The sequence below is a fragment of the Coenobita brevimanus genome, chromosome 4 (genome assembly GCF_032717465.1).
Source record: "Coenobita brevimanus isolate Jiangsu-jjx chromosome 4, ASM3271746v2, whole genome shotgun sequence".
Lineage (NCBI taxonomy): Eukaryota > Metazoa > Arthropoda > Malacostraca > Decapoda > Coenobitidae > Coenobita > Coenobita brevimanus.
In genome coordinates this window covers 33,795,326-33,809,036 of record NC_136957.1, presented here as the reverse complement: position 1 = coordinate 33,809,036, position 13,711 = coordinate 33,795,326, and the positions used below count along the sequence as shown (strand labels likewise).

The 13,711-nt window shown below is 43.1% G+C and overlaps 1 protein-coding gene across 1 annotated transcript; it reads left to right on the top strand.

Annotated features, from left to right (window-relative positions):
- The first annotated feature begins 1,655 nt into the window (after positions 1 to 1,655).
- On the top strand, positions 1,656 to 12,734 carry LOC145395495 (uncharacterized). The gene is made up of 9 exons (XM_080269105.1): positions 1,656 to 1,751; positions 3,522 to 3,663; positions 4,719 to 4,910; positions 5,516 to 5,777; positions 6,441 to 6,985; positions 7,798 to 7,996; positions 8,719 to 8,937; positions 9,838 to 9,993; positions 10,854 to 12,734. The coding sequence occupies exons 2-9, from the start codon at positions 3,539 to 3,541 to the stop codon at positions 12,294 to 12,296; spliced, it is 3,141 nt and encodes a 1,046-aa protein (XP_080125231.1). The 5' UTR covers positions 1,656 to 1,751; positions 3,522 to 3,538; the 3' UTR covers positions 12,297 to 12,734.
- The last annotated feature ends 977 nt before the right edge of the window (positions 12,735 to 13,711 follow it).

The following is a 13,711-nucleotide window of genomic DNA, read 5'->3' as shown; positions in this document are numbered from 1 at the left end:
GTAGTATCGTCTTAGTTTGATTTTGATACGTGAGATAAGCAAGTAAAGGCCGCAAATCTGAGTTACCTAAATGTTAACGTACTGTTTTAATTTCTGAATTTAGGTATCCTTCCTTCGTCAGAGAAATCACGGTGTTATGGAATCCGCACCGTAAACGCAAGAAATCAACATATTCTACACGGATGAACGGTAAGTTAATTGTATATATTGGCACAGCTTTGTTAATTATGGAAAATGAGTGTTGTAATATCACGTTTATTCTAACCTGACAAAGATCCCCAACCCATTTAAGCTCAGTTGATGGCCAGGTGTAGTTAGACCGGAAAATCCCTCAAATGGTGAGCTTAATTCACCGGAAAAAAGGAAGAAAACAGGTTCACGTTCCAGATGTCGCCCTTCATCATTACAAGATCAAAAAGAACGTTTAAAGATGAGCCTGGTGCAGCAACAGTAACAACTCCAACAATATGGACTCGACACGATGTAAATCAAGGAAATCAGATTGCATCACGTAGGTGAATAGTGGGCTGAGTCAGAATTTTGTTGATGAAAAGATTTACTTGCTCCCTCTTGTAGCCTACTGGTAGCCTCGAGTTCGTGTTTTCAGCTGATATAACTGATAAGGGAGGCTGCCAGAGATCGAGCAGCCTGATGAGCCTCTGTAAGCTATACGATACGACCATACGAAACCTGGGCCACTACCACAGCATGATTGTAAGGCCATGGTTGCATGAAACAGCTTTAGTTATGAGGTAGAAATGTAGGCTATACTCTTGGTTACTAATCAGATCGACCATTCAATCACTTGGCTAGCAACTGAGCTGAGAGGGATTAGGGATCCTTGTCAGCATAGAGTAAATGTCCTATATGATGATAAAGGTGTCATTTAAATGGTCATCCAGTAAATTATTCCCCTTAGAATACTGCTAGGGTGTGTGCGGCTTTTATTGGTGTCCATTGTCTTAGCGCTTAAATGTGCAAAATAAATCGCTGAGGAAGACCTAGCACGAAATATTCAGAGCCACTTAGAATATGGCCATTAAGCATTTGGGTTAGCACAAAACATTACGAAGGGTTGGATATTAACGATTATATGCGAAGAAGCATAGCTTGCGAATGTTTACGGCACGAGGGATTGAAGGACTTGTGCATTATAGTCTGCTCATCAGCCTCAGGTATTTAGATCGGTAGATAAACTTTAGACGGGCTGGAGATAACGATGAAAGTATATGGTGGAGAAAATGATGAAAAATACATTGCCTATGCTAGTGTTGGACCCAGTGACCCTAGTGTTTGATTGTAGTCATTTCGGCTTTGTGTGGTTTCGGCTTCAGTTTGACATATTTACCTCAGTTTGAGTGTACTGACTATATGACTGAAAAATATGGATATTTTAATGTTCTTATGTATGGTAGCTGCATGGTAAGTATTCAGAATTCGGACTTCGCTTAAATAATTATCTCGGCTCTAGTATTTGTTGATAAACACACGGGCTTATCCTCACTGATATTACTGATAAGCCTACCAGAAAATAAAGCAAATTCTGAATTTTCCTTTACACAACATGAAATGGGAAGATAAAGCTGAAAATTGGTGTTTAAACCGAATTCTGTCTTGCTTTCACGAATCCGTTTTCTATGGCGACGCAGATGGAACGTTCAGGTCGTGGTGGTAGGAGCCTCTGGAGTTGGGGGCCAGATAATACGCTATTTCTCATCAACCTGGGATCATTTCACCGTGCCAGTCGACAGGTGGGTGACGGAGGCTTTGTACCACGTCCTGCTGCGTCCGCCATACTGGTGAAATAGAGGAAAGTGTGGTAAATAGGTGATAATAGGCGGTGGTGCACGAGGCAAATCTTGGCAGTACTACGCATGCGCAGCCCCGCCTCGCCTTAGCCCGCCACCTTCAAAAATTTCTTGTAAATTATCATTTCTGTCACCCGCACTTCCGCCTTGTCAGTTATTTCTTCTTTTTTCACTATATTGCGGTTATTGTGGTGTGTGTCTTGATGTTAATGGGGGAATTACACCAATCTCCATAATACTAATAAATAGCGAGATAAATTATCCCAGCATCGCTGTCAAGTCTTGCCACTTTCCTGTCAGTGCGTGTTTTTTAAATTTCATTTTAAATTAATGATGCCAAGGATATAGTAAGTACATGTTTATAGTGCTGCATTATTAATGTTGACCTATATGATTTTACATATATATTGCAGTGTAATGCGTGTTACATTAAGTTTACTGTTTATATGATTCCACCCTTAGGTTAACACTTGAAAGCAGTATTTTACAGTATATATGATTCAGAACTAAGAAGCAGTGCTGTATTGGCTGTATACAGTTTTGTAACCCAGTGAAGTGTATTAGTGGCAGTGTCTCATGGTGTCATACAACCTACTGCACAAACTGGAGCATAAACCCCTTTGAGGATATACCTATTTATTTATACATTCATGTCTTAAGGCAATTTTATTTTAACTTGAGTGACATTTGTCATACTGGTTGTGTTAGACAAGGCCTTCATTAACCCAGTCAGTAACCTGAGGTGCAGCCAAATTGAATAAAATTATGTGGTATCACTGTCAGTAAGGCAGGGACTGGAGAGGATGTCATTGGATTGAGGGGGATGTCAGAAGAGCTGTAGGATTGTAAGGTGTAATAGTCCACTCATCCACAAAGCCAGATTGATACTCTGATCTGTCTGTCTATCTGTGTTTAACCATTTGCCTCAAACCCTTATAGGTGGCCACAAATGAATCACTTCCTGTCCTGTGTCATAACTGTTGGGAAGTAAGTAGCTGGTTTTGGCACTTAGTTTAGTTCTAGTCCATAGAAAATGTCAGCTCTGCCATGACCAGCCTCAGTGAGGAAGAAGCATACAATGATTTTTAATGTACAGGTGTGTATTTGATATATGAGTTGTAAGTGATGTTTGGTCAGCTACAATTATGCACTGTTTAGTTTAACTAGGTGTGAAATTGTTATTTCTCCATTTTGATTGCTGAGCAGTAAGGAGAGATGATTGCTAAAGTGTGGGTCTAGTTATGAAAAAGTGCTATAAAAGGATTCAGGGTCATTGCCTGTCTTATTCTGCCACTTATCTATGGTCATTATGTTGGAAAAGGAAACTGTCCACCAGGTTAAAGCCCCAGTAGTGTCATGTTGAGTGTCAGCAGTGGACACATTAGTACTCATAAGTTATCACACTGCTTCATGAGGTGTCTTGGATTGTAGGCCTTTGATATAGGCTACCAGTAGCTTAAAATAACACCTTCATTACTGATGAGTGGTGGAGAGGAATGCTGTCGTGTGGTGACACTGGTATAACTGAGATCATCTCATGGGTTATTCAAATGCCCCTCAATGCTGCCCTACTCTGGGAAGGAGAATGGTGGACTGCCAGAGGAGGACAACTTCAGACAGCAGTCCACTGGGTTCACATTCCAGATGAACCTGCAGCAGTAGCTATTAGTACTTTTACACAGTAATGATGTTCATGTATTGGTACCATTGCAGGGAAGAAGAGAGTAAGGATGTCGTCAGAGCTGGGTGTGGAGCGGCCCACTACCCTGGCGCTGGCAAACCCACCGCCGGAACGTCGTGTCCACTTCACCGAGGCAGCGGACAGATCCCAGCCACTGGCAACACCAAGCCCAAGGTACAGTGCCAGGAACTAGTGCAGTAAGGTGTGTAGGTCGGGGGAAATTGTGGTGTGTTAGATTATGTGGTGGTTTGTTTCATGTATAAAGGCTACAGCATGCATACATCAACCTTGGTCACCTAATGGTGGTTGTCAATGCTGCTTGATCTCTGGCAACATCCCCATTCAGTCCCTTATCCTCAAGGTCACACTTTATAACCTTGCCCCAGGGCTTTTTCTATCCGCCTCTCACAACCCCACTCCTGATGTTCACACTTGTCATTTTCCACACTCATTTGTGTGGTGCACAGTAGACTGAGTTAGGATAGATGGCAGTGTGTTAAGTTAGTTCATTAAGGCAGCAGACAAGCCCCAGCCACCAACACCATGCAGACCAAAGCATAGTAGCCACCAGCAGCAAGTGCAGCAGTGTAGGACAAGATAGTTGGTGGCGTCTTGTGTGCACAGTTGTGACCAGTGGAGGAGAAGAATGCCGTATGCGATGGCATCTATATAACAGGTTGGCTTCACTACTTGATTTTCCAAATATCCCTCACCCTCTTCCCTGTCTTCCAAAAGGAGGAGGGTGGAGAAGGGTATGTTCAGCCTCAGGTTCATGTGGTTCTTGTTCAGAGGAGTCAAGGATTTCAGCTGCCACTACAGTTGTGGTCACATTTTATGCATGGCCTGGTTTTCATTGGACCCGTATTGCATCAAGCCACTTGCTAGGTGATCCCCAGCACGTAAGGTAACCTGGGTGTAAATTACAGCAAGAGTTGGTATTGTAGGGAACAGTTTTTTCAGTGTTATCAAGAGCAGCTCATGAAAGAAAAAATGTTACAAACCATTGCAGTTAACATGTTGACTGAGAACAAAGGTGCTAGAGAGGGACACCTTTATGTGGAGACAACAATGTAGAAGTAGTTGCAGCCAAAATGTTAAATAATCCTTTTAATATTACTTAATAAATCCAGACCTCATACCCAGCCACAGTCACTGAGCTTCTCCAGTGTGGGTGGTGACTGAATCATAGAAGCCGAGTTTTAATCCTTTTATTTATTTATTTTACACAGGAAGCCACGTCCAGATCCAGACTTCCGACCCAAACGCAAACGATCACTGAGCTTCTCTGGTGCAGGAGGGGACTACCGTGGCAACAAGCGGCGCAAACGTGGCCGTGTTCTGCCGTCAAAGTTTCTCTTGGGCGGCAGCATCACAGACCCACTGAACCTTGGCTCACTGGATGATGAGGAGGAGGCCCCACCGTGAGTACCCTGGCATCTGCTCTCTGCAACTTAGAGGAAGAGGAATAGTAGTAGTACCGGTAGTAGGAGAAGGACTGTAGAAGTAGTAGTAGTTGTAGTAGTATTAGTAATAGTTGTGTTTGTGAGTTAGTTAGGTAGTTAGTCATATGGTTTATCATCAAGCCCATAGAAACCATCAGCTTTACCATGGCCATCCTTGTGATAGGGATTCCTTAATTCTCTCAGTTGGATAATGTATAGTTTTTTCTTGCCACCTTGGGAATATTTTGTTTGGTACCATACAAGGAAAACCACTCATGCTGAAGGGATTAACAAAGACATCTAACCCCATGAGTTTGGAAATTCAATTCTGATGTGAATAAAGTTCTCAAGATAGCAAATATATAAAATTTATCATTGAATTAAGGTATTAAGATGAAAAGTGTCCTTGTTTTAGTTTACTGTATTTTATTATGTTTGAAGTGGTTCAGTGGACATGCCCTTCAGTAGTTCTCTCTCTGGTGTACTGTATTTTTTCTCTTTTCTTTTTTTCTGGACCATACTTCTCCCTCTCTGAATGTGAAAAGGTGAGGATGATGATTTTGATTTATACATTCCCTGTGTAGGGCTGACTGTGGTGATAGTGGTGGTGGTGGTGGATGCAGCAGTGGTGGTGGCAGCAACAGCAACAAGAAGTGGGCAGCTGTTCGAGTAATTATCCCACCAAACATCAATGACCCACTCAACCTGGATGCATCCTCGGACAATGAGGACCTGCTCACTGATGCCCTCTCAAAGTCCCTTCGGCGTCGCAGGAGGAGCAGAAAGAGAAAACGCCGCCTGTCTGAGCCGACTGACAGCACCACCGGGGCAGAGATGTCCCAAGTGGTATGTTGCTTGGACTTGTTGGGGGCCATCCGGAGGAAACTTGATAGAACTCTGTTGGATAGGGCTTTACTGGACTTATAACTCTGGGTCAGGAGTGAAGGTATTATATATACATCAGTAGTAATAATGATAAAATTAAGATTTGGCCTTTTGTTCCTCAGAAACACTCATAGGTTAGGGTTGGCTAGTATGCACCCATCAAGGGTGAAAGGAGCAGGGTAAGGATATCCAGAATGGAGTGTGCACATGATGGGTCAGGATGTCAGCATCCCATAACCACCACATCATGCATGGGTATTTTGAATGTTATGGCAATCCAGGATTTGTAGTTAAATCCTCCCACATAAACCAAGGAATGGCCAACATAAGGGGCAGAAGGGTAGAGATTGATGGCACTGTGTAAAGGGTGATTGGCATAAACCACCCCAGCATCAAGCAAGGGTCCACTGTAAGCAGATTTACATTGGAATATGATACTTTGCTCTTTTCATCTAAACAAGCCCTAAAATTGCCATCTCTTCATGTCAAATGCTATGATCTAAACAGATTAATGCTAGTCAAAGAAGTGCTGTGATTTTTTTAAGGATGAAAAATCTGGTTAAAGTGAAGGTGAAAGAACAATGGTATAATGATTATTAAGTGATGTTATTGATGCTCATACAGGTTCAGGAAGCAGATATAAGTGGACAGAGAGCCGCACCAGTGCCCCTCGTACGCCAGAATAGCCTGAAACCACTCACAGTCAACACTGAACTGACGGCTTCACAAGGGGGACCCGTGGAGGGGCGAAGGGAGAGTGGGGGTCCGGTTACTCCCACGGGAAGCAAGCCACCTGGTGGGGGTGGCAGCGGGGGGATGCCTCGTGTTGGGGTGTTCAAGAAACAACGCAGCAAATCGGATAATAAAATAGTCAGTCCGGTGATACCACAGCCCGGAGGGGAACGCAAGAGGCACCCGAGCCACAGTCGGCACCATGCAGATAAACCGCACTTGAGCCAACAAAACCTGCGTCCCCCAGCCACCTTTAACCCCAAGAATGAAGTGTTCCAGTATGGCAACTACAACAAGTACTACGGCTATCGCAACCCCACAGCAACCCCAGACCCACGCCTGCAGTACCTGCGTAGAGAGTGGTGTGAGGGGCGGGAGGTTCTGGATGTGGGATGCAATATTGGCCATATTGCCCTCACCATTGCCAGGGATTACAGGTATTTGGATCAGTTATCATCACCCCATCCTTAACCTGGAAAGTTAATGATTTTTTTTTTTTTTTTTTTTTTTTTTTTTTTTTTTTTAAGCTTGATAGTTTACGAATCAACTCTTAAAGTGAATTTCACCTCTAAGTAGAAATACCAGAAAACTACAGTGTATGTGGATGGTCATGTCAGTGAAGTAAAGCAAGGATTCTGGGGGCTTGAATGTTGGGTGGATGAGTGTGTGGCCCATTTCACTGGAGATACTGGTGATTAGAAATTTATTTGTGGTCACTGCCTGTGGTATTAAGGCATCTGGCTGTGTATAGATGATATTTTTAGAGATTATGTAAAGATAAGTTTTGTTTAAAATGATCATTAAATATTATGCCACCTTTAACTTTGTGTGTGAGGCAGCATCAGGGGTCCAGGGGCTTGAATGATGAGTGAATGTGAGTTTGGCCCATTTAATTAGACCTGCTGTTCATTAGCTTTCCTTCAGTCAGATTTTTTCTAGCTCTCTTGCCGTATCCTATCTGTGGGTGGGAAATAAAGAGGTTGGAATTATGATCATGATGTTGATTATAGAGTCATTAGCAGCAGCCTGACCTCTTTCCCACCATAAATGTGGTGAGGTAGAATCCAGAGAGCAAAATAAAAACAACTGAACAGACCACACTCTTATTCACCGGCCATTCAAGTCACCAGTGAGTGAATGAATGTGTGGCCGTAAATTAGTCAGATCCATAAATTGCATCCAGATACCATACCAATATTGTGTTTTATCGGCACAGTGAACTTCGTTAAAAGTGCCTTTCCCTTCACAGCCCCAAGCGTGTGGTGGGCATTGACATAGACAAGAAGCTGATCAGCATTGCTGGCAAGAACATCAAGCATTACCTACGCACAGGTGACCCAGAGGAGGCAGCCTTCCCATCATCCATGAGGCTTCTCTACGGACCCCTCAACACTCCAGTCAGGGCTGATGGCACCCGCGCCTTTCCTTACAACATCAAATTTATTCATGTAAGTTTATTTGTGTAAGTTTATTCATGTGTATTTTGTATCATTTATAAAGGCTCTGACGGGCTCGTATGTCAGCCTCGGCCACCTAATGGCAGCTCTCCGTGCATTTTTATCTCTGGCAGCCTCCCTGTTTGTCTATCCATGTAATATCCAGTTTATTTGTGTAAGTTTGTTCATGTAGGTCAGGGCATTTGGTACACATGCATTTCCCAGCAACTTTAGGAGTATTCCTACAAGTAACTCACCATTTGTAGACAACAGGGTGGTAATGGTGGTGGAGAGGGATCTGTTCATGTGGTGGCATTGAAATAACTGGTGTCAGGAGTATTACCCCTAAGAAAAAGTGACCTGTGTAACTTGACCTGACTTCAGAGTTGGAAACTGACATGAGAGATCTATTTTGTAAAGAGGAGTGGTAGCTTGAGATGGTTTAGGCATGTTGAGAGGATAGAGGATGACAGTTGGGTGCAGAAAGTGAGAAGTGTGAACTTTGGGCGTAGGGTTGCCAGAAGCAGACCGAAAAGGACCTGGGACGAGGTCATAGGGACAAGGGACTGAATAGGGAGGCTGCCAGAGATCGAGCAGCATGGAGAGCCTCTGTTAGGTGACTAAGACTGATGCATGCAAGCATGTTGGAGTCTAAAAATGAAATGAAATATCTTGTTATATAGAGTTTGGAAAAATAATGTGGCTAACTAAAATGAGTGTCCATGCCCTGCCAGGCCAACTATGTACTGGAGTCAGATGAGCTGCTGGAGACAGTGCGACCGGAATTTGATCTGATCCTATGTCTGAGCATCACCAAGTGGATTCACCTCAACTGGGGGGACAGCGGGCTGAAGCGGTTCTTCCGACGCTGCTTCCTCAACCTCAGACCCGGGGGCCGCCTGCTGCTGGAGCCACAGGCCTGGCCGTCATACAACAAGCGCAGGAAGCTCACCGTCAGTATTACATGTGTTGCTACCTAAACCTTAAGGGTTGTATTCTAGATGGCTTGTCTGTTGATTTCATGTCTTGCTCCCTCAACAGAAATGGATCTTTGCCAGCTAATGTTTAATAATGTTCAGCTTAATCCTGCATCATCCTTGAACATGCTTGGGGTCTCATTCACTCGGGACTTATCTTGGAAAGATAATATTACATCTCTTGTAAAATCTGCTTCCAAGAGATTGGGTGTGCTAAGCCGACTCCATTCCTTCTTTACCCCTGCACAATTGTTGACTCTATACACGGGTTTTACCTGTCCCTGTGTGGAGTACAACTCTCATGTGTGGGGAGGCTCCCCACATCCAGCTCTTCTCAGTAGGGTGGAGTCAGAGGCTTTTTGTCTCATTAACTCTTCTCTTACTGGCTTCCCTCTACCTCTGTCTCTTTGCCATACTGTTGCATCTTTATCTCTTTTCTGTTGCTACTTCAATGGTCACTGCTCCTCTGAACTGTCTGCTTGCATCCCTCCAACTCTCTAATGCATGAATTAACCTTTTCTCCCAGTCCTTCATTTATGCAACAGGCCAGCTCTGGAACTGTCATCCTCTGTCTGTATTTCCTGCTTCCTATGATCTCCAGTCTTTCAAATGCAGTGTGCCCAGGCATCTCGAAATGATCGGATCTTGAATTTGGCTCTCTCTTGTATTTTGTTTTTCTCTTGGAGGGAACAGTTATTACGGGCTTGTGGCCTTTGGTTCCTTCTTCCTCACATTAAAAAAAAAAAAAAGAAACTACAAAAACCTCCACTTACTTCCTCATAGGTGGATTATGATGTTGATTATCAGTAGAAGATAATTGAAAATAATGATGGTGGTGGTGGTAATTATGATGATGATGTTTTATTTCTTCAACAGAAACGTATCTTTGACAACTACAAAAGCATCCGGCTGTTCCCTGATAAGTTCAATGACTTTCTGTTACACGAGGTTGGCTTTAGCACCAGTGAGAAATTGGGCACGCCTCACCACACTGCACGGGGCTTCCAGCGACCCATTATTGTTTATACGAAGGTCAGTACTCTCGTAGTAGTAGTAGTTGTTGTTGTTTTGTTATAGCCACAGGTTTATTTGAATGTGAAACCAGTGGAGTGTAGGCAGATGTTGTCCCTCCTGCAGCCTACCAGCCTTCTTTTGGGGGATAAGGAGTTGAGGAACATTGTATATAACATCAACCTTACTGCATAGCAATATGAGCACCACCATATGAAGGAGTCCCTATGAAACAAGGTCTGTATTGTACCCGGCTCATACAAGCACTGACACAAGTAAAAGTTCATCAGATATTCCATACTGTCTTTCTCACTCCTGACTTTCATATTTTTCATTTCTTCTTAAGGATTGCAGAGTATTCTTCCTTCTCATACTCTTGTGTGGTTCATGTTGCAGTCATCATCATCCCGCCCCCTTTTCCCACTCACCAGTGGGATGGAGTAGGTCCAGAAAGCAAGGATGAGAAAAAAAATGGTAGTGGAAGAACTAATTAGAACCATGTCCAGTGGAATAGGCTACACTTAGTCATTCTCCATTCCAGCCCTCGGAATCATAACTCTGCCTTACAGACACTCATTTCCACACGTGTGCGCTTCTAATTGCCCCTGAGACAGTGTGTCTGACAACTGTCAGGTTATGAAGGAATGGCAGCCCTTATTATGTGCTGCTTCTCACAGAATTCATTACACCAGCTTGATTCCCTGTCAGTTCCCTTGTCTCATCAACCTCCAAACCATTGTTACTCACACATTTACTTTATCTTTCTTCCTTCTTTCAGACTCACTCATTTATACCTCATACATCACCCAGTTATTCCCATTCTTTTCTTATGTCCGTACTGTCTAAGCACACTCTTCAGCTAAACTTATTTCTTCAAACAGGCTGGTGGCAGTAGCAAGTGTAGTCCAGCTGGCGAGAGTGGAGTGCGTGAGGTGAGCAGTAGCAGTGGGAGCAGCAGCAGTTGCAGTCAGAAGAAACAGGAGGAGGCTGTGAAGAATGATCAGAATGACATTATTACCCAGAGTGTCAGTACTGCATCCCATTCCACACTCATACCAACACCATCACCCTCCTCACACAGCCACATTACAGTAGGAGAACAGGCATTAAGACAGCAAACTGCAGATGACCAGATAGCCAGAGAAAATACTGCGGGAGGAGGTGGAGGTCAGATATCAAGGCAGAATAATGCAGACCAAATATCAAGGCAGGACACTTTAATTATACAAGATAGAGGGAAGATGAGTGACAATAATTTCAAGGAAAATATTCAGAATTTATATCAGTTTAATCAAGAAACATTAGTGCAGGATGTCAGGTCTGAGAAGTGCAAAAATTCTGATAGTTCTGATAGTAAGAATAATGTCTGTGATAATACGGTTACTGTAGGGGAAAGCAAGTATACTTTAAAACATTCCCCGGACACAAATACGCAAAAAGAATCACCTACTTCCACACATGATGACCAAGTGAGCAAGGACTCCAGTACTGTTAGGTCAGAAAGATGTATCAGACAGTGCCCTGACTGTGACAAAGGTACTTCTCCAGTTTTGCCAGACCAGCAAGATAATAGAACTGGCAGAGTATCATCAAACTGTAAGTGCAGTGATGTTACAGGTACAAAACAAACTCCATCATGTGGTAGAGGAGGGATTGACGGAAAAATAGAAATTAAGCATTTGGAGTCTGATGAACCTAATTGTTTGACTGTTGCAGAAGTGTCAGCACAACCTTTAGGCAGCATTGACAGAGTCACAAACTCAGAAGTAAATCCTGAAAGTGAAGAGAACACTGACCCAAAATCTAAAATAAATTTTGAAAGTAAAGAGGGCGCAAGCCCAAAATCTGAAATTAATCCGGTATTCAGTAAACCCTCAGTTGAAGAGAATGTTCAAGACAGTAAAACAAGTACAGAGAATGTTGACAATGGTAAATTGTTTAGTGCAGAGGAGGTTGATGGCAGTGAAATGTTAAGTACAGAGAAGGTTGAAGACAATAAAACCATACATTCAGAGATTGTTTCAGACAGCAACACTGTAAATACAGAGAATGCTGAAGACAGTAAAGCTTCAAGTGCACAGAACTTGGAAGACAGTACAGCCTCAAATACAGAAAACTCAGTGATAAAATCTGAAATGAATCGTGTAGACAGTAAAGCATCAGGTTCAGAGTGTGTTGTAAACAGTACAACTACAAATGCAGAGGACTTACAAGAGAGCACAACAAATTCCCCACGTAAGAGGCGTCTGTCGACCAGTGATGTGGAAGATGGGAAGTCCCAGAATGATGATTCCAGCAAGAAGCCAAGACTGGAAGATACATGAGAACACAAGAAGACAGTACTGAGATCACACCACATCACACTTACCCACCTCATGCACCACAATTTGCAACACAAGCAATGCTTCAGCATACAGTACTTTCAGCTAAAGATCTCTGGAAGCACTTGGTTGAAATGGCTGGCTTCCTGCAGTCCATCTGGCCCACATCTTCATGAGCCTGGGGCTGCAACAACAACATGCACCTCACTTTCACAGCAGATAAACCTTCAACCTACATCAACAAAAGATCTCTGGGAGCATCTGACTGAAGTAGCCAACTTCCTGCAGTCTCCCAGGTTTATGTCTGGAGCCTGGGGCCATAACAAGAACTAGAGTCACCAAAAGCAGTTGTAAATTGACCAGCTTGAAGGGAAACACAGAAAGGTTAGGTCATATGTGATGCAGTATTTTTTTTTTTTTTTTTTTTCCCCATTTCCTTGAGAGGTTTCATTGTTGTACAAAGTTCTTAATATAATTTTGAGTAACTATCACAAGGAGTTTCATTGAATATGGCTTATTTATGCTGGGTGGTTGCGGGTTAGAGCACACCAGTCAAAATGTTGATCCAGAGCAGTGTGGAGCAGGGATGAGGTCAAATACAAGAGACCAAATACAAACGCAGTACCAGTACATTAATTGGTTGAGGCAAATACAAGTACAAATATTGATGTCACTGTTTGCAAGTACTGTACATATACAAGTATGTGATTATTGTACTTGACTGTATTGTAAGCAAATATGGCAAATCATAGGATCAGATAAGCACAAATACAAATTTGCAACTTTTGACATTTTCAGATACAGTTTCAAATATTGATTTTACTGTATTTGCAAACACTGCACAAATACAAAAACATATTTGGCCCCATCCCTGGTTAGGAGAGCTGCCATTAGGTGACTAAGGCTGATGTATGCAAGTATGTTGGAGCCTTTATACTGTATATGATACGATTCCATGAGGGGATGTAAGGTGGTCATCTCTATCTCTATTGCCAGACGTCATAATCGCGTAAGGGGTGGGCATTTATCTTTGAGTTATTGGTTTTACGGGGAGGAGCACTAACCCTCCACCAACCCACTTGTTGACACGTAGGGAGCACGTATGGGTTGGTTATATGGTTACCACCCAGCGTTGTAAATGGTTTCTTGGCTTACAGGAAACCATTTGGCTCGTCACTCAATGTAAAGCCACCTATAAAGGAAAGAAAAGCAATAAGAAGTGACAGGAAAGATGGGAGATATGGGAAGAGAGGAGGGCAGGCACAGATAAAGAATGATAATGGTTAGGGAAGAAGTAGGCAGCACTACATCAAGTGAGTGGATGATGGTCGCCACCACCTACCACCAAGGTGGTCATGTACCCTTAAATGCTCTGGGCTCCAGCCTACCCTCAGACCTGTACACCTCAAAGGCGGTAA